Source organism: Myotis yumanensis, unplaced genomic scaffold (assembly GCF_028538775.1).
Source record: "Myotis yumanensis isolate MYYU_CA2020_CCGP unplaced genomic scaffold, mMyoYum1.0.hap1 SCAF_3, whole genome shotgun sequence".
NCBI lineage: Eukaryota > Metazoa > Chordata > Mammalia > Chiroptera > Vespertilionidae > Myotis > Myotis yumanensis.
In genome coordinates this window covers 39,319,900-39,346,157 of record NW_027223754.1, presented here as the reverse complement: position 1 = coordinate 39,346,157, position 26,258 = coordinate 39,319,900, and the positions used below count along the sequence as shown (strand labels likewise).

At 37.8% G+C, this 26,258-nt stretch overlaps 1 protein-coding gene across 1 annotated transcript in view; it reads left to right on the top strand.

Annotated features, from left to right (window-relative positions):
- Positions 1-26,258, top strand: part of PCCA (propionyl-CoA carboxylase subunit alpha) — a 341,666-nt gene that overhangs the window by 171,714 nt on the left and 143,694 nt on the right. Inside the window, exons 14-17 of the mRNA XM_070408647.1 lie at positions 1,155-1,229; positions 5,340-5,408; positions 6,921-6,996; positions 25,119-25,229. Of these exons, the coding sequence (XP_070264748.1) occupies positions 1,155-1,229; positions 5,340-5,408; positions 6,921-6,996; positions 25,119-25,229 (331 nt within the window). The remainder of the gene's footprint in view (positions 1-1,154; positions 1,230-5,339; positions 5,409-6,920; positions 6,997-25,118; positions 25,230-26,258) is intronic.

Here is a 26,258-nt window from a genome sequence, read left to right as displayed (position 1 = left end):
GTATTACATAAGTGTCCTTTTTTCCCCCCCGCCCTTGACAGACCCCTGCCCTCCCTTACCCCCCAGTGTCTTAGCATTTAATATTCTTGTGCTTCAGTGGACCTTGGGTTTGTTTGTTTGCTTGCTTCAAACCATATTTGAAATAAACTGCAGCATTTATTTCCATATTTTTAAGAGCCTACCCTGAGCACACATTAGTTGTTAATTCAGTATTTACTTAAATTTTTTCAACAGTTTTTTTCCCTAAAAAGTTCATCCCTTATGATTACATGAAAGTAATAATTAAAATTTAAATTGCAAAGCTTTTGATAAAACTTTTCCTTCATAATTTTACTCATAAACACTCAGTTCAGTACTTTCACGTTATTTTATAAAGATAACTATAAATCAGATAAAGCAATCAATGTCTGAAAATGCTGTTTTCAAATTATTAAAACTGGAATGTAAGAAAACATACTGTCTTTTACTTTTAGACATGAAGCCTGTCTGTTGAAATAAAAAATAAATCAGCAGTATTGGAGTTTAAGAATACAGAAGTTGTTTGGAAGTGTTGTTTAAGGATCTTGAGAAATACGTTGTGGCTTGGTTATTGTTGATGCTTTTTTATTATATTTTAAGTGTTATTGTTCCTTCTTGTTATGACACTGAATTTATGTAATTTTTATCCTGATGATCTAAGGTATTTATAGTTGAGCACATATCTACTACCATGTACAAAGCTGCTTTTCAGGTCTTTATTTAAAGAACAAAATTATCAGATTTTACCATATGTGAGCTGTTCCGAGAGTGAGAAAAACAAATATCTTTAGTGTGCTACTTTTGTTGTTCTGAACTTGAGTGTGTTTTGATGTAGCGCCTAAGTTATTTTATTTTTGCCCAAGGCCTTCTAAGAAGATTTATTAAAAAGTTGGAATTTTACCAATTTCAATAAAGTATAATCAAGGTTAGGCTAAATTCTGCTTACAGTTCTGTTTGATTTTTATACTTCTAAGTTGTCTAGAGTGAGTAAAAGACAGTAATATTCTGAAATCTGTGATTTGATAAGTACTGTGTATGGAAAAATAGACCTATAAATGCTTCTTCATTGTGTAAATATTTAACCTTGTGCTCATCTGTATTTCAAAGACTGTGCTTCCTTTCCTTTGAACTTTCAGGACCCCTACAAGTCTTTTGGTTTACCGTCTATTGGGAGATTGTCTCAGTACCAAGAACCAATACATCTACCTGGTGTAAGTCATTAAACTGTAGTACCAAGTGAGGGCTTAAAAATCTTGATTTATGTCATACTTTTATGTTAAAGCATGTCAACACCAACGGGTGTAAATTGAAGGACAAGTAAAATTCATGGGGAATTACAATTTTTTTTTTATATTTTGTACTTTATAATGTGCAGGAAGTCAGAATCCATTTGACAGGGGAAGTCTGGAAACATCTGACTTCTAATCTAAATAAATAATAGTTTACAATGTTCCTAATTCTTTCAAAAATTGTAATTAATAAGACCATGGAATCCTAAGAATGGGAAATGACTTTTCTGTTACAATTTAACCTTTTCAATAAGTCTAATCCAGCTTCCCTATATAGTCAGATGTCAGGAAATTCAAGTCCAAAATCAGCTTGTTAATTGAAATGGATTAAGGAAAACAAGCTACCTCATTTTGGATGTCACTGACTTTAAATACATATTATTTACACCAGTTAAAGAAAAATGATCACTGTCTACTTTATTCCATTGTTCTTCTGTATTTAATAGTTCTTTAAATAGTTTTTATTGCATAAAAAGAACAAGGACATACCCTTTCTTTTAATCAAGGTAATAAGTGCACATATATATGACATGGTGTTAGCTGGTGTGTGACAAGGCTGTACCATCTGTGAATATGATTATTCAGTTTGATTACTGGCATGAAGATGGTGAAAGATTACAGGAAGAATTCTAAATTTGAAGATGTTATTGGATATATGATTTATTTCACTTTTAAAATTGTTTTTGCCCATGTGCTTTCTAAAGGGACTTGACCCTTTCTAGGGTCGAAGACTCCATGCTGTGTTCAAAGCCTGAAGGCAGAAAAAAAATTGTAAAGATTTAACAGGCATTATGTGATGTTAAATAGCAGATGAGAAAACAAGTATTATGGGGACACATCTAAACATTTTTTTTAATCAAACAAAAAGTATTAAGTAAGAATTCGTAATGATAACTCTAGTTGTTAGAAGTTTTCACCATGTTGTAATAGCTAGCAGGATGTCAAACATTTTGCCCTCGCAAGTTTTTGCAATTTGCAATTTTCGAACGTGAGACCTGTTGAAAGTATAAGTGATAATGGACAAACTATACCCCCTACGGTCTTTGTCCCTCCAAATCTTTCTTCAATTAATGCTGCAGCAGGAGTTTTATGTAATAACATTTGTGGTTGTGAGCCATCCATAGAAAGAAAAAACAATTAAAATGCCTTAAATGTTCTGCTTACTGCTGTTATTTGCTTGCGTGAATGTTGCATGTCAGCTAAATGGACCAAGGAATAGATAAAGTGATTGGGTGCGGGAGAGTGCACACTAAGCTTTGTCTATCATTATTGCTGGGAGCAATCAAATTGATGTCAGCAGGACAGTAGATGCGTTGACAGCTGTAATTATGTATCTCCATGGTGATCACTTTTGGCCTGTCATGGAGGCCCACGATTCCCCTTCCTTGGAAGCATTTAATCAGCTTGGGCTGTCACTTGTCAGGTAGACATGGTGGGCTGGGAGTTGTGTTGAGGGGGAGAGGCGAATCGGGAGTGAAGGGTGGGAGACGGGGCCACTGTTGGTACGGAGGAGAGACATTTAAACGATGCCAGAGGTTTCTGAGCAGTGGTTTGAGGCTCTCCTATATGGGTGCTTGGGTGTTCCCCTTCTTGCCTTCTTAAAGTACATCAGTCATTTTTAACATAGGAAATCCTTTGTGGCTCTTACCATTTTGGTCAAAAGAATACAAACTTCAGAGTTAAAGTACGGTTTGTACTTTTCACATGCTTCTTTAGGCCTAAAATTTATTTATATGGCAAATATGAAGACTTTCTTTTTGTCTTTGGCCACCATATTTTATAAATTTGTTATTTTCAGACTGCAATTTTGTTCTGCTCAGATATTTGTGAATAATTTTATCTGACTTTGTTCTCAAAGCTTTTAGTGTAAAAGCTAAATATATTCTTTTGTGTAGCCTTTGTTTCACTTGGAGGAATGGAGACTTGATTTGACTTTTAATTCATTGTTAGGCATTTTAGAAAGCTGGTTATTATTTGAAAAAATATGCAAAAGCAGCAAATTATAAGTGGGAGTTTTCTTTGTTGGTAATGTTGATTTGCTTATACAAAGATATGTGTTGATGATATATAATACATTTTGATATTACCCTACTTACTTTTAAAGGAAAATGATATAACCTTCTGTAATTATAATTTTAATAAATAACAAAGACAAAATTATATTTGGGGTCCCTACGTGACCTAACTCTTGGGATGCTATTATTCAAGGCAACTGAACTTTTAAGTTATGAACTATAGGAGAATGTAATAAATATTCTTTATTGCCTTTTATTTTTCAGTGGGTTGAACATCAAAGTTCCACACTGGCTTTATAGCACTTTATGTAGCAAACAATAGAATATGTTTAAAGTAAAAAGTTTTAGAATTTGTACCAATTTCAATTTTAAATACAGCTTTAGCAAGTGTGCTAAGGTTTTAAATAATACATGGCGGTAAAATTAGCTCTTTAACTTTTTGCCACTCAAATTAAGAAATTGCCAGTTCAGAGATGTCTTTTCTGATATATAATTTGATTACCAGTTGCCATGTTGGGGCTATTTAAATGTGGGGAGAAGGTAGATTATGATTTTTTTGCTTTCACAGCTGCCCCGTTAATTCTTTTCTAGTTTTAATAAACACTGCTTGTGAATTTCATAGAACTTCAGTTTATGTCCTGAAGTATGTTTTCAGAAAATAGAAAGCCAAGTATATTTTTTAAGTGCCCCGATTGACTTTCATTTAACATTAAGGTTTTCCTATATGAAAGTGAATGCAAAGAAAATTTTTGTGTTTTACAAATACAGGAATAAAAGTACTCTGGGTTGGTTATAAGGTTATCTTCTAAAACCTTACAAAGAGAATAATAACAGTGTGACTTTTTTAAGGGGATGAAACTATGCTTTCTCTTTTGATGTCACTATATAATAAAGCCATCATCATACCCTCGTGTGGATATCCTAGACAAGAGGTTCTACATGTGGTCCCTTGATAATTGCCTAAATTAAAATATTAAAGGCCTAACAGCCGCTGCGTTGACCTTTTTCTCTCTTGCTGCAGACAGATGAGCTGCTGTTTATTAGGAAGGCTTCTTCCCACAGGTGAGGAGCTTCCGCTTCTCTCTTCCCACCCCTTTACAATGTTGGGCATCAAAGTCCTGCTGTTCTTGCAGCTTCGATTAAATTCTTCCATCCTCAAGACCCCTAGGACATGCTTGACAGTCTTAAGTATTTTGATTAGCTTTTAAATACTTCAGATTCCTAAACTTAGGCACCATAATTTAATAACTATTTCATCCTCAGCAACTGCTCATTTAAAAAGTTTTACATGGCTAACCTCTGTGCCTTATTGCTGATATCAAACTGGGAGATGAAAACAAGAATCAGCGATGTACTAACTTGTTGGCTGGTTAACAGCAATCAGGCTCTTCAAAAGAATTTTTTGAACTTGTACTATTCCTCCCCACCCCCCATGAAAATCACAAAATCAGAACTCTAATTGGGGCTGTGTCCTTACAAAGCAAAGCCATGAAAAAAGCTGTGTAAACAGTGAAGTCTTAGGGGACTAACAGTAAGAGAAAAAAAGTGTTTTACAGTTGAGAGGGTGAGGCAAAAAAGGAAAGTGTTGCAGACATGAAAGGCTCAGAACCAGCTTTCCTGTGGGCTGATGAGCTGAGCCCCCAGGTCCTGCTGCATGGCTTGAGTGGGGTCCTCACTGGAACTCTCAGATGCTGCAGTGAGGGCCTCATTCATGCTATGCTTCAGTTGGAGACCATCACATAGCTACAAACGCACAGCAGGATAGTGATGTAGAAATGCTTCTCTCCCCAACCCCTTTTTCTTAGTTTCTTCATTTAGTGAGAAAACAAAAATATGTATGACTGAATATTGACAGACCAAGATAATTTGGTCTCTATATATTTCTATATTGTTGTTCTATTTTCCAGAAGCTAAATGTTGAGATTGAAATTATCCATGTGTTCTATGGGAATTAAATTTGTTGTTAGAAACATATGTGTACAATATGAAGTTACTTTCATTTTTTTCTGTCTTCCAGGTCCGGGTTGACAGCGGTATCCAACCAGGAAGTGATATTAGCATTTACTATGATCCAATGATTTCCAAAGTTAGTTCAATTTTTAATGGCTTCTTTCAGTTTTATTCTGAAGGGCAATAGACCTATTTAATTAAGAAGTTTGAAATTGGTTCTTTATCTGAATCAGGTACTATAATTAAACAAGGACTTATGTACTGATGGAAAAGTAAAAGCAGAACAGATTTTCTTTGAAGAGAGAAATTCAATATCATGTTAGTTTCCAACACCCCTCCTTCCCCCATCAACTCAAATCAAACTACTACCAGCCAATAACAAACTTATCTAACCAGTGACACCAACCCAGCCTATCGCAGTGAGAAGGAGTTAGGGTGTTTTCTGGCCATTCCTGAAAATTGCCTGCGATAAAACTAAGAATGGCAGGTGATGTCGAGGAGTTTGGGTGATAGGCTGTGTTTGTCAGAGTACTTTTTACCTTTTCTCTTCAAATCTTAAAAATCACAAATTTTGTAGGTTTAACATAATTAAATTGTATGTAAAGTATAGGATTTCTTTTTTCCTACCTGTCTTTTAAATTGGACTTTCTGAAATAAATTAGCTCTACTTAAATCTTTAAATTTTTTAAATCTTCAGAATTTTAAGATCTTATAAAATGTAAAATTTTGACCGCTTTTGTTAAAATTGTGGGTTTTATTGAGGAAATTCTATTTTTTCTAAACTTTTAGACTTGAATTAAAGAATGACTTCTTTATTATAAATCTTTCTCAAGATGTTTTTTCTCCGTATTTTGGGGGACTTTTAATGTAGTTGCAGTAAACAAACCATTTTTTCCTTTTTTTTCACTTGTTTAAATGAACTTTAGGTATTTTGTTTGTTAGAGAAACGCTATTTAATAAAAAATAGATTAAAATATTATAGATCAATTTATACAAATATAGTTTCATTTTAGATGAATGCATATCTGTTCAGAAAAGTGGCCTGCAAATGAATTTTCATACTGGCTATTGAAAATACTAAAATGTACTAAATGTATTGCATAAACGTGTTGAATGTACTAAAATGCAAACTACAAATTGACTAATGTAATAACCAGAAAACTCTTTCATGAATAGTTAAAGTGCTATTTTACTGCTAATTTGTATAAGGTACATGTAAATAAGCACAAAATCATATAGGACAGTAAGTTTTTTAGTACAAGAACCCATTGCTTCTATATTATGTTATTTGTAAATATTAGCTATTCAAGGTTTCAAACTTGGAACCCACAGAAAAATAGGGAACACGAAAACCTCTTTCCTAATCTCCCACTATCCCAGATGTTTCCTTTTGATTTCTTTCCTTTAAAAAAGTTTATGCTTATTTTTGTTTATCTCAAATAACTCTTTACTGTGATAGTGAACTGTAGGAGAAAAGTCTGAAATAGCTTGATTCAAATATTCATTTATTTAGAAAAATCTTGATATACTTAATTTAAATAGAACCACTGTGAAGTTTTGAAAGATAATATGGGATATTATGGGAAGTGAATTGTTCGGTGGATTGGTCTATATATCTATATAAATCTTATTGTTTGCTTGCTTTTAGCTAATTACATATGGTTCTGATAGAACTGAAGCACTGAAGAGAATGGAAGATGCACTGGATAATTATGTTATTCGAGGTAAAAGCAAACATTTTAGGTCCTGTTATCCCTGTAATTCTAGAAAAATAGCTTGAAGATTTACTAATTAGCGAATGTGATACAATATTTGTTTAAGTGGAATAAAAGAAAGCTTGAATTAATTAAACTGACATACTAATTAAGAATAAGTATTTCATTTTCTTTAGCAGTCCTATACCTTACATATATATCTTAAATCATATGTTTCGTTAAATAGCTTAATTTATGACCTTTCCTAGATGAACATAAAGTTTTTTATATGTAAAATGGTTCTTCATACTGAAGACTTCTGGTGGGTGCAGTTTGACAGCAGATTTGTTATATTATTATTGTCTTTGGTTTTTTGAAGTATGAAACTTGAAAATGTGTGGATATAGAAAATATTGTGGCCTACATTTGACTAACTTGAGAGTAGAAAGAAGAGCTCTTTGTTTCTATGAACTAGAGAAAATTATAGAATATTTTCTAGGAAATACAATTTTGTTACCTCGTGCATACAGGATAGTTCTAATATCTAACAAGTGAGATTCTATAAGCCTTTAGGGTATGTAGTGATAACTGCATTAGGACCAGCCATTACACTTAAAGAATTAAAATAGAGTTACACTTACTCCCCTTAAGGAGTAAATTGCATTCTAAATGTTATTAGCAACTTTTCATTCGTAATCAAAAGATCATTTTACGTTAGCTCAACATAAATTATCATCGGCTTCAGGATAATGGACTTTAACATCAGATTTAAAGTGTAAAATATAAGTTCACTTAGAATTATGACTGAATCATGTAGGAAAGACCATATGTAAACAATATTGAAAGCCCATTTTAAGTCCTTCTCAGTACTGTGTGCAGCATTATAAGCTTTCATTGCACTTTGTCCTATTGCTTCTCCAAAGCATTTATCATAACTAATTGAAGAATCAATTGTGTAATTAATTGCTAAGTGTTGGATTATCCCATAAGAATATTAGGTACATGAGGGCAGCGATGGTGTTTATCTTGTTTACTTGTATATTACGGTACAAGTGCTTAGCAGTGTCTGACACATGATAGCTGATGAATTCATATTTGTTGAATGAATTCATGAAAGACTGAGTGATAACTGTACCTATTTCAAGGAATTTCTAATAAACTTGGTGTGAAAAATACATAACGATGAATATAATATAAATTGGTAAATGTCTTAATCATGGAGTGAAAAAGTAGAGTGGGAATTCAAAGGTGCGGAGGGTATCTTTCTTTTCTCACCACCCCCTTTTGGTCCTTTGAAAGTCATGTGAGTACTGCATTAGGGCTCATAGGTGACTCTGTTGAGAGTACCTCACTATGTGATTCCTTCAAACAACACCCTGGAGTAGCAGCATTTTTTAATGGACTGGTAATTTACTAGGTAGGTGAAATAAAAGGATGGCACACGCAGGCATCTTTGGAATGTGACTTGGCTATTGTCTTGTGGAAAAACAACCTGGCATTAGATGTTAAAATAAAAGTACATACCCTTTGACCTACTTGTTCAGTTTTTGGGAATCTTTCCTACAGAGTTAAAAGACTGACTTGTGAGATGATGTTTACAGGGACATTTACAACGGCATTATTTGTAGTAGCCTAAATTCTGATTCACCAGTGTTGACTAAATGGATGAAGGATTGAGTAACTTACTGTGCACCTTCACTGTAAAATACTAAGTAACTATGACTTGAAGGCATGTCCATATGTGTTGTTAAAGTAAAAAAGCAATTTGAAGAGTAATGTTAGTGCAATCTCATATTAGTTAAACCACCTTCCCATCCTAAAATAGGTTTCATTGTGTTTGGATGAGCATAAAGATGTGGTTGTGTACACATCAAAGTACGACCTCTTCTAATCCTTGAGGAAACAGGTTTTCTGGATGCAGAGTGCTTAGGCTAAGAAGGTATTCCGAGGGGGCTGTACCCTTTATCAAAATGAACTCCTAATTCTCTTTCCTTTTCATTGGCCCTGCTGTCCTATGCTACCACTATCTATATCATGGGCTGGCGCATAGCTTCCTGAATGGGTTCTCTATACCTGCTCTTTACCTGCACCAATCCATTCTTCAGTATGGACCGAATAAACCTTTTAAAGTGAAAACCCAATTATCACTTCCCTACTAAACACCGTTTAGTGTCTTCCTGTTGCCTTTCGTGTGGATGCCACAGTTTCATTTTTATCACTTTCTCTCATGCCCTCCTTCTTCCTGCTTCACTATTGTTTTCATTTCCTAGGATGTGCTATTTTCTTTCCACCTGAGGATCTTCAAAATTAGGTTATTGTTAAAACAGCCATAGCAAAGAGAATAAAAAACAGTGACTTAAGAAAGATACAGTTTAATTTCTTTCCCCTGTAATAATCTAGGAAGGATGTTGTCAGGGGCTGTTCAGGTGATTCTTATATTCACAGCAAATGGTTTTCATCTTGGGGTCCAAAGTGACTGTGTTTGTGCCCATCATCAGGCCTCAGCAGGAAGTGGCAGGGGCAGTGGAGGTTCTGTGCTCCCCTCCTATTGGTGCTGAATCATAAGGTCATACCTAGCTGCTAGGAAGGTGAGAAATGTAGTTGATATCAAGTGGCCATATATTAAGCTAAAAAGTAGCATTTCTTTTATTAGGGGAAGGAAGGGAGAATAGATATCGGTGCATGACTAGGGAAATAAATACATCTGCTCATTTGTGGAAACACACACAAGACCAGAACTAATAAGATGGTATACCTATGAGAGATGGAGGAAGGATCTGCTGGAAATGATTGGGAAGCGTGAAACAAAATACATGGCATGAAGGGAGAGACTTCTTTGATTATACATTTTCGTATAATTCTGACTTTTAGATCTATAGTAATACTCAAAATAAGTAAAATCATTAATGTTCTAGGGCAGGGGTCCTCAAACTACGGCCCGCGGGCCACATGCAAATACAAATATTGTATTTGTTCCCGTTTTTGTTTTTTTTTTACTTCAAAATAAGATATGTGCAGTGTGCATAGGAATTTGTTCATAGTTTTTTTTTAAACTATAGTCTGGCCCTCCAACGGTCTGAGGGACAGTGAACTGGCCCCCTGTTTAAAAAGTTTGAGGACCCCTGTTCTAGGGAAAAAACTCAAGTGAAATACAAAGAGAAGCAAATGGACAGGAGTCAATGAATCATATACTTATGCTGAAGGAGAGAGAAAACAGCTAACCTAAAGAACTTTTAGCAGTATTTTGATTGATAAGCTAAAGATAAAATATATGTAAATAAATATGAAATTCTGGTTAGGAGATTTGTTTTTCCTAGTTCATGGGTTAGTAGTTCTGAAACCAGTTTATGTCTATTCTGGGATGAGGAAATAAAAACATTTTGGATAAGAAGAGCCAAATTTCTCACTGTCAGAGAAAGGAGTTACAGATGTGGAAATGGGTAAGGGAGAATTAACCTTACAGTGTTGAAATGAAAAAGAATTAGTAGTTTTTGCCATAGATTGAAAAATAAGTATATAAATATATGTTATTGTATACGTTTATGTTTGTGAACATGCATGTGTGTATGCCCATATATAAATATATTCTCTAGCTCAGGGTTTCTCCATGTTAGCACTATTGACATCTTGGGGTAGACAATTCTTTGTTGTGGGGGCCTATCCTGTGCATCATAGGATATTTATCAACATTGTTGGCCACTACTCACTAAATGGCAGTAGCATCTCCTCAGTTATGACAACTAACATTTCCAGTCATTGCTATATGTGCCCTGGGGGACAAATTGCCCTTGATTGAGCACACCAGGCATCTAGATCTTGTTTTCTAAATACCATCCTCCCATGAATGGAATCAGTACTCATTGAGAACATGGCTGATTTCAGTAAGAATATAAGATGAGCCTTATACCTTGTATAAGAAAGTAATTAAGTGTTAAAAATGATACGGCAAAGATACAGGAGCCAGCTTTAAGAGGCTCCCACTGACCAATCAGGGGAAACTTCAGCAAGAAGATAAATAATGCTAGCAATTTATTAAAATCCATGAAATAAAATAGGAGTCTAGGAGTTCTTATAAATATAAATAGTTGAGAATGATAATTGAGGGAGAAGGCACACTTCTTCCCTTACAGTAGAATTTTAACTAATAAGTGTAGAAAAACACTTGGCAAACACCAAATTGTTTAGGTGAAAATCATTAGTGATGGATGCTAAAGTTAATGGGTGAAAATTAGTTAAGTATAATAGGAAAATAGTACCTTTAAAAATGGAAAAACCTAGCAACTTAGAAGATCAAAATTAACATCATTGGTAATGAGACAGATCAACATCATGTGCCTCTTGATATGATGCACTGAAAAGAGCACATGATTTCTGTGACATTCTTTTAAAAAATGTATAACGTGAGTATAATCAGGAGAAAACATCAGACAACCACATTGAAAGACAGAGTACAAAATAAATGGTTTGTACTCTTCAAAAGTGTCAAGGTCAAGGAACACAAAAGTGGATCAACTTATCTAGATCAAAGGAAACTAAGGACACATGACAACTAAATGCAATGTGTCATCCTGGATTAGTTTCTGGACCAGAAAAAAATTTTTTTTCTTTTGTAGTAAAGGTCATAAATGGGACAATTGGTGGAATTTGAATAAGGCCTTTAGATTAGGTAATGATGCTGTTATCAATGTTGATTTTCAGATTTGGTCATTGTACTGTGATTACATAAGAGATTTACTTTGGTTTTAGGAAATATACACTAAAGTATTTAGAGGTTAAATGGATATTGTCTGCAACTTGCCCTAAATGTTTCAGAATAAAACAAAAACAAAACACCAAAAAAAACTGTGTAGATAAAGAGAGGGAAGGAGGAAAAATGAATGACAAAACAAATAAATGTGATAAGATGTTGTTAACATTTGGAGAATCTGGGAAAAGGATATAAGTAATTCTTTGTATCCTATTTTTGTGGAGGTTCTATAATTTTGAAATTATTCAAAATAAAAAGTTTTAAAAATAGGCGCAGAGGAGTATACACCCTCCTCTCTCCAAAGTTAACATGTAAGGAATAAAAACAGATGCATTTGCAATTTGCAATTATATATCATTCATCTGACTAATTCTAAAGGAGAGAGGGGTTTAAAAAATATGTTATGAAGGACAGAAAAGGAAGGGCAATTTACTGTCTAGTTTAATAACTGTTTAGTTGTTTAATTATGTTCCCCCCCACCCCAAGTTGATGGTGAGTTTTTGTTAAAATAAAGAATTTTTACAGCAAAAATGAATTAGTGAAAGTTAACTTCTGTGTCCCCATGCAATCAGCAGTGGCTTTGGCCTCTGTTTGATCCTGGCAGTGTGTGGAGCTAATGTCTGGCCAGTGTTTTGGAAGCAGCAGGTAGTCAGGAGAAGGCTGCTCCTAGGGGTCCTCCTCTGTGGCTGGTCATGATTTCCCATACAGATGGGACCTCGTGAACTTTGGCAGAGGTCATCCTCAATTCCCAGTCCAAAACTCAGAGTCATAATTTTTATGAGTATGTGATTAATAATATTGTTAAAATTATAGACTAAGTCTCAGAGAGTACCTCTACTGTCTGCTTATTGTTTGAACAAGGATCAGTTTAAGCGGGATTGCCTTTCCTGGGACATGGAAAGAAAGTAAACTAAGTATAAAATGGTAACTTTCAAATATGTGGGATATCTTTGAACAGTTCAATGATTTTTTCCCACTTACCTGATCCTTTGAGCTTTTAGCTATAAAATAAATTTTTTTTTTCATTCCCATTTGGTTTTAGAATTAATTAATATATAGTAGTTTTGGGAGCAGTTAAGGCATCTGGATTTTTAAGCCAGTGTTTTGCCTTATAGTTGTTAGGAAAGAAAAACACATAATGGTTTGATTTTGTATGGTAAGATATAATATTTAATTTTTTAAAATTTATTGATTGATTTTAGAGAGGAAGGGGCAGGATGGGTGACGGAGGGAGAGAGAGAGAGAGAGAGAAGAGAGAGAGGAACATTGATTTGTTCCACTTATTTATGTATTCATTGGTTGATGCTGGTTGATTCTTGCATGTACCCTGACCAGAGATCAAACCCACACTCTCGGCGTATTTGGACGACACTCTAACTGAGCTAACCAGTTAGGGCAGTAATATGTAATATTTTATTCAGAGAATATTAAAGAGAAAATGTTTTTGCACATTAATTGTATTCATGAAACATCATTTATCAAAAGAAAAGTATATATTTTCATGCTGTATTAACTATTCAAGTAGAAAGATTTTTTAGAAGTCCATGCTTCACTTTGTGTGCTTGAGAGGCTCTGTTCTTTGATATCCAAAATGTAAATTAATATTAGCTTTTAATTATTTTGAGTTATGTTCTCTAAAACAAGCACTTTTTAAACTTTAAATCTGGAATAAAAATACAACATATCATTTATCCTATAAAATTTCATACATTTTAATTTTTTGGATGTCATCAGTCACAAATTGATCACTGCACATCAGAAAATAATCTTATTTTTGTTCACATTATTATTAACTATTTCTGAAAGCTATGTTGTATTTTACTGAAGACAGAGTCTGATGTAATTTATTTTGGCATTGGACACCCAGAGAGCAAGAAAATTTATACCAGTATTAGGCTGTAACAAGAAAGCCAGTAAAATTAAATATGAAGTGTATCAAGTGAGTAGTATTATTTTTATTTAACTGGATGAGGTAAGGATAAAAATCCCAAGTTAGATTGCCTTTCTAAGTTGTTCATTACTTATGCAAAAAAGCTTATAAATAAAAACATTCTGAATTCTGTACATGAGAACACCTTTTTTTTTTCTTCTGTTAATCTTCACTTGAGGATATTTTTCTATTGATTTTTAGGGAGAGTGGAAGAGAGAGGGAAAGACAGAGAGAAACATCAATGTGAGAGAAATACATCGATTGGTTGCCTCTTGCAAGAGCCCTGACAAGGGCCTGGGCTGGGAGATGTCTGCAACCAAGGTACATGCCCTTGACCGAAATCGAACCCAGGACTCTGGTCTGTAGGCCAATGCTCTGTCCACTGAGCCAGACCAGCTAGGGCAGAACACCATTTCTTAGAAATAAAATTAAAACTATACCTTGATCTAACTTTCATCCTTTCCTGTAAATTATACTTGAATAATTTTTTTTTTTTTTTTTTTTTGCTTTTCTCTGTTTCTCACTTTGTTTTGGATACATTTCCATGCATGTCCACCTCCATGACATCTGTATCCTTCTGTATGTACATTCTAATCTGCCCACTCCTCTGAACTCATCATTTAGACATCATCAATCTTATCTCATGGGCATCTCAAATTTAACTTGCCCAAACTTTTCCTCTCAGCCTGTCCCTTTTTTGTAAATGACATCTTCTGTCATGTAGAGCCAGAAGTTTGGGTGCTGTGCTTAACTCATCTCCCCCACTCTTGACAGCCGCTGAGTCACCAAGCTCTGTCTGCATCCTGAATGTCTCTTAAGTCTGGCCACTTTTCTTTCTTTTTTTATTGATTTTTCACAGAGAGGAAGGGAGAGAGATAGAGAGTTAGAAACATCGATGAGAGAGGAACATCGACCAGCTGCCTCCTGCACATCTCCCACTGGAGATGTGCCCGCAACCCAGGTACATGCCCTTGACCGGAATCGAACCCGGGACCCTTCAGTCCGCAGGCCGACGCTCTATCCACTGAGCCAAACCGGTTTCGGCAAGGCCACTTTTCTTCATCTGTGTTGTCCACCTTCCAGCTGTGGGCTGAGGCTTTGCCATTTTTCAACCTGTCTCCTGCAATTGTCAGTTAATGGTTTCCCCCGATCTTTACTCCTGCCCCTCCCCAATCCCTTTTCCAGCAGCAGCTTGAGTGATTCATGGAATGTATAACTAGTCATATCTGCCCTATTTAAACCATTCTGGTCACTCTCAAGGTCAAGTGAAATCTTTGTATTTTGTATGGCTATCATACCCAGAATGCCCCTCTCTGACTTTTCAGGCACACGGTTCTTTCACTTTGCTCAGACACTTGGGCCATGGGTCCTTTCAGCCTCTACTTAGAAATAGCTATGGTATCCATTTGCTTTACAGCAACGAAAAGTCTTCCCTAATATTACCCTGTTTGTGGCCTTCTACACCTTTTTCTATTTTCTTTCCCAGCCAGGAAAATTAGTGTAAATCAGAAATACTTTCCTTTTCCTGGAACTCCTGTCATTTCCTATGCATGTAAATCTCTCTGGCAAATTATCACCCTTTTCTTCATCAAAAGGGTTTTAGTTTGTCTGTAAAATATACAATAAAGGGGTCATTTCCCTTTGATAGCCTGACCTCTTTCAAGGAATCTTTTATTTTTAAATTCTTCCTGCCTTTTTGTCTTTCTAAGCATCCTAACATATGGCCTTTAGTTGCTCTTCATTTTTCTCTATCTAAATATCACCTATAAGATAGGAAGATGTCACATTTTGCAATGATTTCTTAGGTTTATTGGTTTCACCAGAACTTTCTTATACCATCTGATACTTTCCCCATAGATAAATAATTACAAAGGCCTTAGAAACATTAGTGATTGAATGTGGACTCAGTCATTGTCCGCAGAACAAGGTGAGGATAACTGCATTTCTCCCGGGCGTGTGTTATAAAGGTACTTATCAAATCATTGTCCGTATGTGATAACTTTTTCCATGGAGTATTTGTGTTGCTAAAAGGAATGATATTAATATTTGAGTTGTGGGGCTTCCTCTAAGTATTTTAAAGAAGTTTGAAGAGATTGAAAATTGGATTTTATAAAATTTTATGCACATAGTATCTTCTGAGAACAGAGATGCTCAGAACTTTTCATATGATTGTTGGTATGGTTTATTATAAAGAGATGCATAGAGAAAGCCTAGAAGTGTGTATTAGGTTGTTGACATTGATTGCCTTAGAGATAAGAAGTCCTATTGTAAAGATATATCCTTCTTCCTAATACATACACATTAGGGTATGGGGTAACCTTCTGTAACAAAGTTTCCTAAATACAGTGGTATGAAAGGGCAGGAATTTATTTACTTCCCATGTAACACTCTGGCTAGTTTATGCTGATGGGGCCAGTTAGTGTTCTGTGGTCATTCCGGGAGACACTGATGCTCACATGCACATTCCCATTCCCATCTTGCTTGCTCCGCTTTATCTACATCGGCAAATCTGAGTTTGAGCCATATCAGGAGCTCACAGGAAGAGAGAAATAAAGGAAGTCCAAGCAAGCAATTCTTTTTTCAAGAAAGTGAGGCCAGATTTGGATACATCACTTTAACTTACAGTCCCTCGTGTAGAAATTAGTTTGTCATGTCTAGCTATAAGGTAGACAGGTAAGTTCAGTCTGTGTTTGGGTGGACTTTTGTTCAGCTAAGACTATTACTGTCAAAAACATGAAAAGCAGATTTTAGGGGAAACCAGCAGTTTGTCGCAATATACTTACATATTTAAAAAATTTTAATGTATTATTATTTTAATTTATATTATACTAAACTTTAGATAATTATCCAGTCTCTCTGGATCACAATTTTCTTTTTTTAATCCTCACCTAAGGATATTTTTCCCTTTTTAGATAGAGTAGAAGGGAGAAAGGGAGAGAGGGAGAGAGAAACAGTGATGTGAGAGAGAGACATTGATTGGTTGCCTCCTGCACATGCTCCGATCAAGGCTTGGGATCGAACCTGCAATCCAAATATGTACCCTTGACCAAGACCCTTCATTGCACTAACCACTGAGCACCGGCCAGGGCATCTTTTCTTTTCTTTTTACATCCTCACCCAAGGATATATTTTTATTGATTTTAGAGTGAGAGGAAGGAAAAGGGAGGGGGGGCATTTATGTGAGGGAAAAATGTTGATCATTTGCCTCCCGTACACATCCTGACTGGGGATTGAACCCACAACCTTTTGGTGCATGGGACAATGCTCCAACCAACTGAGCCACCTGTCCAGGGCACAGTTTTCTTATTTTTAAGTCTCCTTTTTCCTTGTAATTTTAAAAATTCTATCACTGGTTAGTGAAAGTTCACTAAAAACAGGTTCTGTTAATAGCTCCCTCATTTTTCTTCCTGTGATATCTTATTGTGACATGAGTAGTAGGGGTAGAATAAATGTTGATAGATGTAGATTAATTTGCTAAGAATATCAACATTGTTAAAACCTAATAGCAGATATTGGCAAACTTTTTTGGTAGAGAGCCAGAGATGCAATATTTAGACTTTGTGGAATACATGCTCTGTGTTGCAACTACTTGACTCCATTGTTGTAGCATGACAACAACCATATGTAAACACTACTGTATTCCAGTAAAATTTTATTTACAAAAATAGGTGGTAGGCGATTTGACCTGCAGGGAATAGTTTGTTGAGACCCTTCATTTTAGGATCGCTATGTCCTCAAGATAGAAATAGGTACCAATTTAGATCTGTAGAGCTTCATTTTTACAGAGTATGAAATTAGAAAGTAGGTAGGTAGATCACTGCTGGGGCTTAGGATGCAGTACTTCTATCTGATGTTTATTATATACTAGAGGCCCAGTGCACACAAATTTGTGCACTGAGGGGGGCGGTCCCCTCAGCCCGGCCTGTGCCCTCTCACAGTCTGGGACCCCTCGGGGGATGACCACCTGTTGGCTTAGGCCTGCTCCCTGGGGGATTGGGCCTAAGCTGGCAATCAGACATCCCTCTGGCAGTGCGGCAGCCCTCAGGGGATGTCCACTTGCCAGCGGGGGGCAGACCTAAGCTGCAGTCCGACATTCTCAGCGCTGCTGAGGAGGCAGGAGAGGCTCCCACCACCACTGCTGTACTGGCAGCTGTCAGCCTGGCTTGTGGCTGAGCAGAGCTCCCCCTGTGGGAGCGCACTGACCACCAGGGGGCAGCTCCTGCATTGAGCGTCTGCCTCCTGGTGGTCAGTGTGTGTCATAGTGACCAGTCATTCCCAGTCTTTCTGCTGTTGCATATTACCCTTTTACTGTATAGGATAGAGGCCTGGTGCATGGGTTGGGGCCGGCTGGTTTGCCCTGAAGGGTGTCCCGGATTGGGGTGGGGGTCCTGCTTTGGTGCCTGGCCAGCCTGGGTGAGAGGCTGATGGCTGTTTTCAGGATGGCCACACCCCCTTTAGGGTAGGGGTCCCCACTGGGGTGCCTGGCCAGCCTAGATGAGGGGCTGATGGCTGTTTTCAGGCTGGCCATACCCCCTTTAGGGTGGGGGTCCCCATTGGGGTGCCTGGCCAGTCTAGGTGAGGGACTGAGGGCCGTTTTCAGGCTGGCTGGCTACTGAAGCTCCCAGCCTCTCCTTTTTTCCTTTTTTTTTTTTATTCTGGGATTTATTTATCTTTTATAATTGAAACTTTGTTGCCGTCACTGGAGCTAAGAGCTGGCTTCTGCTCGCTCCAGCTCCGTGGCCACGGCCTGCTGAAAGCAGGTATCTGGGGTTTGTTTACCTTCTATAATTGAAACTTTGTTGCTTTCGGAGCTCAGAGCCGGGCTGCAGCAGGCGGGAAACCTTGGCTTCCTCCATCACTGGAGCAAGCAAGCCTCCTGCTCGCTTTAGCTGCGTGGCTGCTGGCTGCCATCTTGGTTGGGTTAATTTGCATATCTCACTGATTAGCCAATGGGAGGCGTAGCAAAGGTATGGTCAATTACCATGTTTGTCTATTATTAGATAAGATTGCCTTCTGCTCTACATTCTCATATCAAAGGATAATAATGAGCACTAAGATAATAATATACCTTTTTGAGTGGCAGACATTGCATTCAGCATTATCCTATTTGTAGCTCATGACAATCATACAAAATAGGTTCAATTATTATCACCATTTTACAAATGAGGAAACTGAAACTTTTGAGAGCTTACATAGCTTACCCAGAGGTGGACTTGGTACTTGAACTGGGGAGATTCTTTGCTTACTTGATCATTGTAAAAGTGAAGGCTCAAGAAGACTTGAATAGCAGGATAAGATTCAGTCTTTCTAGGTTTGTTTCACAGCATAATGGTACAGGTTAGAACAGCCGTGGGCAAACTACGGCCCGTGGGCCGGATCCGGCCCATTTGAAATGAATAAAACTAAAAAAAAAAAAAAAGACCGTACTCTTTTATGTAATGATGTTTACTTTGAATTTATATTAGTTCACACAAACACTCCATCCATGCTTTTGTTCCGGCCCTCTGGTCCAGTTTAAGAACCCATTGTGGCCCTCGAGTCAAAAAGTTTGCTCACCCCTGGGTTAGAACTATACAGAAGCTGGAAGGAATGAACAAATCTCAGATTTGCTTCAACTTCAGCTTTATTATGTTTCAGTTGCCCTGCTCTTCTTATGGAAGCCTGTTTTCCCTGGATTTGAAATGCCTCTTTTCAGTACCTTTCATTCCTACTTAACATCATTGTAATCTGTGTGACCAAGATCAAGTACTCTTTTCATAAAGTCATTCTATATCATAAAACTCTCCCGATACCATTCATGTCCCTCTTATAGCAGTTTATATTTGAACTTTACTTTGTAGTAGACATTGTGTATTAGACTTAGTTATTCCTACTAAATCAGTTTTTCCTACTAGATCAGAAGCTTTTCTCCTCTTCTTCCTCCTCCTTTATTCTCCTTCTCTTCTTCCCCTGATAAATAATAAACTTCTCATGTATATACCTGTGAAATCATCACAATTAAGATAGTGAACATTTCTTTCACCTCCAAAAGTTTCCTTTTGGTTTTTAAATGCCCATAGGAGTTACTTCATTTATTTTTTTCTTGCATAACTCAACAAGCTGATTTTATTTTATGTATTTACTTGAGGCCCAATGCATGAAATTCATGCAAGAGTAGGCCTTCCTTCCCCCGGCTGCCGGCACCAGCTTCCCTCCGGCACCCGGGACCTGGGCTTCCCTCTGGCCGCTGGCAGGTACCCGGGACCCAGGCTTCCCTCGCAGCCCCGGCTTCATCTGGAAGGTCATCCAGAAGGACGTCTGGTCTAATGAGCATGTTACACTTTTATTATTATAGATTTTTAACGTTAAATTTATTGGGGTGACATTGGTCGACATGATCATATAGGTTTCAGGTATGAGTTTCTGTGTTACAAGGTCTGTATATTGCACTGTGTGCCCACCATCCAAAGTCAGATCTTCTCCTGTGACCATATATTAGGACCTCCTTCTCCCCCCAACCCCCTTTTTTCTGGCAACCACCACACTGTTGTGTTCATGGGTTTTAGTTTTATACCTCACATATGAGTGAAATCATATTATGGTTCTTAGCTTTTCCTGACTGACTTATTTCACTTAGCATAATATTCTCAAAGGTACATCCATGTTGTTGCAAATGGCAATATTTCATCCTTCCTTATGGCTGAGTAGTATTCCATTGTGCATATGTACCACAGTTTTTTAATCCAGTCCTCTATCGCTGGATGTCTTGGTTACTGTGAGTAATGCCGCAATGAACATAGGGGTGCATGTATCTTTGCAAATACATGATTTGGAGTTTTTTAGGTATATACCCAGGAGAAGGATTGCTGGGTCGTATGGTAGCTCTATTCTTAATTTTTTTGAGCAATCTCCAGATTGCTTTCCATAGTGGTTGTAGCAGTCTACATTCCCACCATCAGTGAATGAGGTTTCCCTTTATTCTACAACCTCTTCAACACTTGTTATTGCTTGTCTTATATGGCCACTCACAGGTATGAAGTGGTATCTCGTAGTTTTGATGTGCATTTCCCTAATTGCTAGTGAGATTGAACATCTTTTCATATATCTATTGATTGTTCATATATCTTCTTGGGATAGGTGTAGATTCAAAGCAATCCTGAGGAAAAAAAGAATGAAGCTGGAGGTATCACGCCGCCTGACTTCAAATTATACTGCATAGCTACAGTAATCAAAACAACATGGTATTGGCAGAGAAACAGACTATATATCAATGGAACAGAATAAAGAGTCCAGCTATAAAACCACATGTATATGGACAGATAATTTTTGACATAGGAGCCAGAAACACAATGGAGTAAAGATAGTCTCTTCAATAAATGGTGCTGGGAAAATTGGAAAGCCACACGCAAAAGAATGAAACTAGATTACAGTTTGTCCTCATGTACCAAAATCAATTCAAAATGAATCAAAGACCTAAATAGAAGATCTGAAACAATAAGTTACATTGAAGAAAATATAGGTACCAAACTTATGGACCTTGGTCATAGAGAACATTTAATGAACTTGACCCCAAAGGCAAAGGAAGTAAAGGCAAAAATAAATGAATGGGACTAGATCAAACTAAAAAGCTTCTGCACAGCAAAAGAAACTGACAACGAAACAGAGAGGCAACCAATCAGATGGGAGATGATATTTGCAAACAGTAGCTCCAGCAAAGGTTTAATATACAAAATATACAAAAGCTTTCTTAGAACCTTTGCAATCCATCTTCTCTCCAATCCTGCCCCAGTGTAGCCACATGATCTGATTTCTGTCACTGTAAGTTGTTGTACATTTTCTGTAATTTTATATTAATACTAGAGGCCTGACTTGTGGGGATCGGGCCAAAACCAGCTCTCTGACATCTTCTGAGGGGTCCTGGATTGCGAGAGGGCGGTTTTCGGGTGACGCACCCCGGAATCGGGCTCCCTCCTCTCTGGTTACAGATGCATCACTCGAGAACTGCAGCTGCCAAGTCACCACAGCTTGGCAGCTCCTGTGTTGAGTGTCTGCTCCCTGGTGGTCATTGCGCGTCATAGCTACCAGTCAGATGGTTGGACGGCTGCTTAGGCTTTTATATATATAAACTAGAGGCCCAGTGCACAAAAATTTGTGCACTCAGGGGTCCCTCAGCCCAGCCTGTGCCCTCTTGCAGTCTGGGACCCCTCGGGGGATATCCACCTGCTGGCTTAGGCCTGCTCCCCGGGGGATTGTGCCTAAGCTGGCAGTGATACATCCCTTGGGGATGTCTACTTGCTAGCAGGCCGAAGCTGCAGTTGAACATCCATAGAGCTGCTGAGGAGGCAGGAGAGGCTCCCACCATCGCCGCTGTGATGCCGTCAGCCTGGCTTGTGGCTGAGCAGAGCTCCCCCTGTGGGAGTGCACTGACTACCAGGGGGCAGCTCCTGCATTGAGCATCTGCCCCCTGGTGGTTAGTGTGTGTCATAGTGACCAGTCATTCCCAGTCGTTCTGCTGTTGGGGTCAATTTGCACATTACTGCCCTAACGGGTTTGGCTCAGTGGATAGAGCGTCGGCCTGCGGACTGAAGGGTCCCAGGTTCGATTCTCGTCAAGGGCATGTACTCTGGTTGCGTACACATCCCCAGTAGGGGGTGTGCAGGAGGCAGCTGATCGAAGTTTCTCTCTCATCGATGTTTCTAACTCTCTATCCCTCTCCCTTCCTCTCTGTAAAAAATCAATAAAATATATTTGAAAAAAAAATTACATGTGCACATTACCTTTTTATTATATAGGATAGAAGCCTGGTGCACGGGTGGGAGCCAGCTGGTTTGCCCTGAAGGGTGTCCCAGATCAGGGTGGGCAGGGGACCCCCAGCTCCCTACGATCGCCCACACCACCCCTGCTCACGATCGCTGGCTCTGCCCATGCTCAGACCTAACTCCTCTGGCCAAGGCATTAGGCCTGGGCAAGGGACCCCCAGCTCCCCACCATCGCCAACTCGGCCCCTGCTCCCTGCGATTGCCGGCTCCGCCCTAAGGCCTCTCACCCAGGCATTAGGCCTGGGCAGGGCACCCACAGCTCTCCAAGGGATCTCCTGCTCCACCCCTTCCCAGGCCTAACGCCTGTGGCCAAGGCATTAGGCCTGGGCAGGGGACCCAAAGCTCCCACCATCGGCGACTCTGCCCCTGCTGCCTAACGCCTCTGGCCGAGGCATTAGGCCTGGGCAGGGGACCCCCCAGCTGCAGCCGCCCCGCGATCGCAGGCTCCGCCCCTGCCAGGGCCTAACGCCTGTGGCCAAGGCATTAGGCCTGGGCAGGGGACCCCAAGCTCCCACCATCGGCGACTCTGCCCCTGCTCCCCATGATCGCTGGCACTGCCCCTGCCCAGGCCTAATGCCTCTGGCGGAGGCGTTAGGCCTGGGCAGGGGACCCCCCCAGCTGCAGCCACCCTTCGATCTCGGACTCCGTCCCTGCCCGGGCCTAACGCCTCTGGCCGAGGCATTAGGCCTGGGCAGGGGCTCCCCCCAGCTGCAGCTGCCCTGCGATTGCTGGCACCGCCCCTGCCCAGCTGCAGCTGCCCGCGATCTCGGGCTCTGCCCCTGCCCAGTGCCCATCGCTGGCTCCACCCCTACTTCCCACTATCACTGGCCAGTGTGGCAGAGGCGCCCGATTCTCCGATCATGGCCGGGGGGCAGGGCAAAGGCGGCCTCCAGGGCCGCCTTTGCCCTGCCCCCCGGCTCTTAGCTCCCCCCTGGGTTTCCGATCACTGTCAGTGGCAGGGGGCTTCTTCCGTGCTTTCCCTTTCGCCTCCCTGCATTGTGCCTACATATGCAAATTAACCGCCATCTTTGTTGGCGGTTAACCGCCATCTTGGCTGGTGATTAATTTGCATATCTTGCTAATTAGCCAATGGGAAGGGTAGCGGTCGTACACTAATTACCATGTTTCTCTTTTATTAGATTAGATGCTCATATGGTATACATTTTTTTTTTGGTTTTGTTGAATTCATAATAATTTTGAGATTTATCTTTGTACATATTAGTGATTCATTTCTTTTTATTGCTGTGTAGAATTCCATTGTATGGACAAACCACATTTTAAAAATTCATTTACCTATTGATGGACATTTAGATAATTTCCAGTTTTTGAATATTGTAAATCAAGCTGTTAACCTTTGTGCATAAGTGTTTGTACAGGCATATGGTTTTATTTTAAGTTGGGTAAATACTTGAGAGTGAATATTTAACTTTTTAAGAAACTGCCAAATAGTTTCAAAGTGGATGTATCAACTTATATTCCCCACCCAAGGGTATGACAGATCATTTTTTTTTTCACATCTTCACCATCACTTGGTATTATCTGTCTCTCAGCCTTTAGCCACTTAAATTAGTGTTTGGTGATATCTTGTGTTTCTTTTGCAATAGAGATGTTGAACTTTTTTTTTTCTTTTTGTGCTTACTGGCCTTTTGTATATGTTTTGTGAAATGTCTGTTCAGATCTTTGCTTTTATTTTCATTTTGGTTTGTTTGTCAAGTTATTATTGTATTGTTAGCATTCTTTATATATTCCAGTTACAAGATTTTGTCTGATATATGTGTTGTGAATATTTTATCTCTGTCTGTTGCTTGCCATTTCATTTTTTTTTTTTTTTAGAGACTGCTCAGTTTGCCAAGAGACATCTTATATAAATTGCATACTTAGACTAAATTTTCCTGGCCCCTTGCAAAATTGCTCCCTCTGGGTTGTGTTTTAAGATTTTGATCTTGGCTTATAGTAAAGAGCTATACAAAAATAGCCTTATGAAATCTGTTGTAGGGATGCTGTTGATACCATGCTGGCTAATATGAGGCATTTTTTTAGGGTTAATGTCTAGAAAACATTTTGTTTCCCTGAAAAACTGTTTTTTTTTCTCCCTGATGATAAGGAGAGCTATGCAGATAATCTTATTGCCATTTTTTCTTTTTTTTTCCATTTCATTTTCTTAACTATATCCTTTGAAGAACAGACTTTTAAATTTTGACGAAATACAACTTGATTATTTTCATAATTTATAGTTTTTGTGTACTAAGAATCTGTTGCCTATCTCATGCTAAGAGATTTTTCTCCTATATTTTCTTCTATGTTTTGCACTTTTAGGTTTTATTTTTAAGTTTGTGATTCAACTTGAGTTAATTTTTGTGTATGGTGTGAGTTAGCGTTGAGGCTATTTTCTTTTTTCCTAAATGGATATCTCATTGTTCCACCCCTTATTGAAAAGACATTTATTTCCCCATTGAATTGACTTAGCAATTACCAGCTTCTTAAATTTACATTTAGAGTTTTATTGCTACCTCAAGTTCAGATATTTTTTTGTTGTTACTTGAAGTGAATGAGATGATTAAATTTGCATTGTTCTTGCTAGATCATAGGAAAGTGGTGATAAATTTCTCCTGATAATGAGAATTAGATTTTTAACTGACTTATTGTTCTCCAGTTCAATCTGATCTTTTATTTTTAGGTGTTATACATAATATTGCATTACTTCGAGAGGTAATAATCAACTCACGCTTTATAAAAGGAGACATCAACACTAAATTTCTTTCTGATGTATATCCTGATGGCTTTAAAGGTTTGTATGCATTGAAGTATTTTAATATTAAAGTTATTATTTTTTACTTATTGTAATGTATACTTTTTTCTATTTTGAAATTAAGGCCTTTGGCCTATATTATACTTGATTTATTAACATACTTAGAATATCCTAGACTATTGACAGTTATGATTTTGAGTATTCATGAGTAATTCACAAATGTGTAATCTATAATTTTGTTGAGTAAAGAATTAAACTATGTGGAATGTGTACTAGTCCAGTTTTGAAGCAAACATATAGCCAGAGAATTAGCTTACCTGATTTTCTGATTTCTGCAAGTCAGAAGAGTTCTGCAGGAACTGTTCTTTAATAATTAAACACTATATGTGTATGAAAATTAGCGCTGAAAATTTCAGAATACCAGTTGCTATTCCTGTTAATAAAAATGAAGATGTCTAAGAAGATGATGGTTTGTATTCTGAAAAAAATTGGTTTTGAGTAAAATAATGAGTGGAATGTGAAATTTAGTACTGCAAAGTTATCAGTGAGTGTTTCCAAGTAGTAGGAAAATTGCTCATCAAGTTAGAGACAGAGAAAACCATTTAGTGAGCATTGAAAACATAGTTAAATGATATTAAGAAAGGACATGACTTACATGAGACTTAATAGAAATGTTATTCATGTGAAAGCAAGAAGCCTCTATATATATTGCTAATGAACTTAGGGATATACGAAAATTAGATATTCTCTCACAAATATCGTGTTCTTTATATCCATTTAAAGTCTTTTACTAGATAAAATTTCTCAATCATTTTAGAAAATGTATTTAGATTGAGGTCAACTTCATGTAGTTGAACTATTGAATACATTTACAAAGCAATTTCTTACCTCAGAATTTACAGCACAGTATTTTCATAAGACTAAATGGAGATTATTGTTTTGATTGTTCTCTCCAAAACTTTAATGCTACAGGGTTTTATCATTAGTACCAAGAGAAATGGGGAATGTTTTTTATTTGGGAACTGAAATAAGACTAATGAATCATCAGTCGTTTTCCTGAAGTTTTAA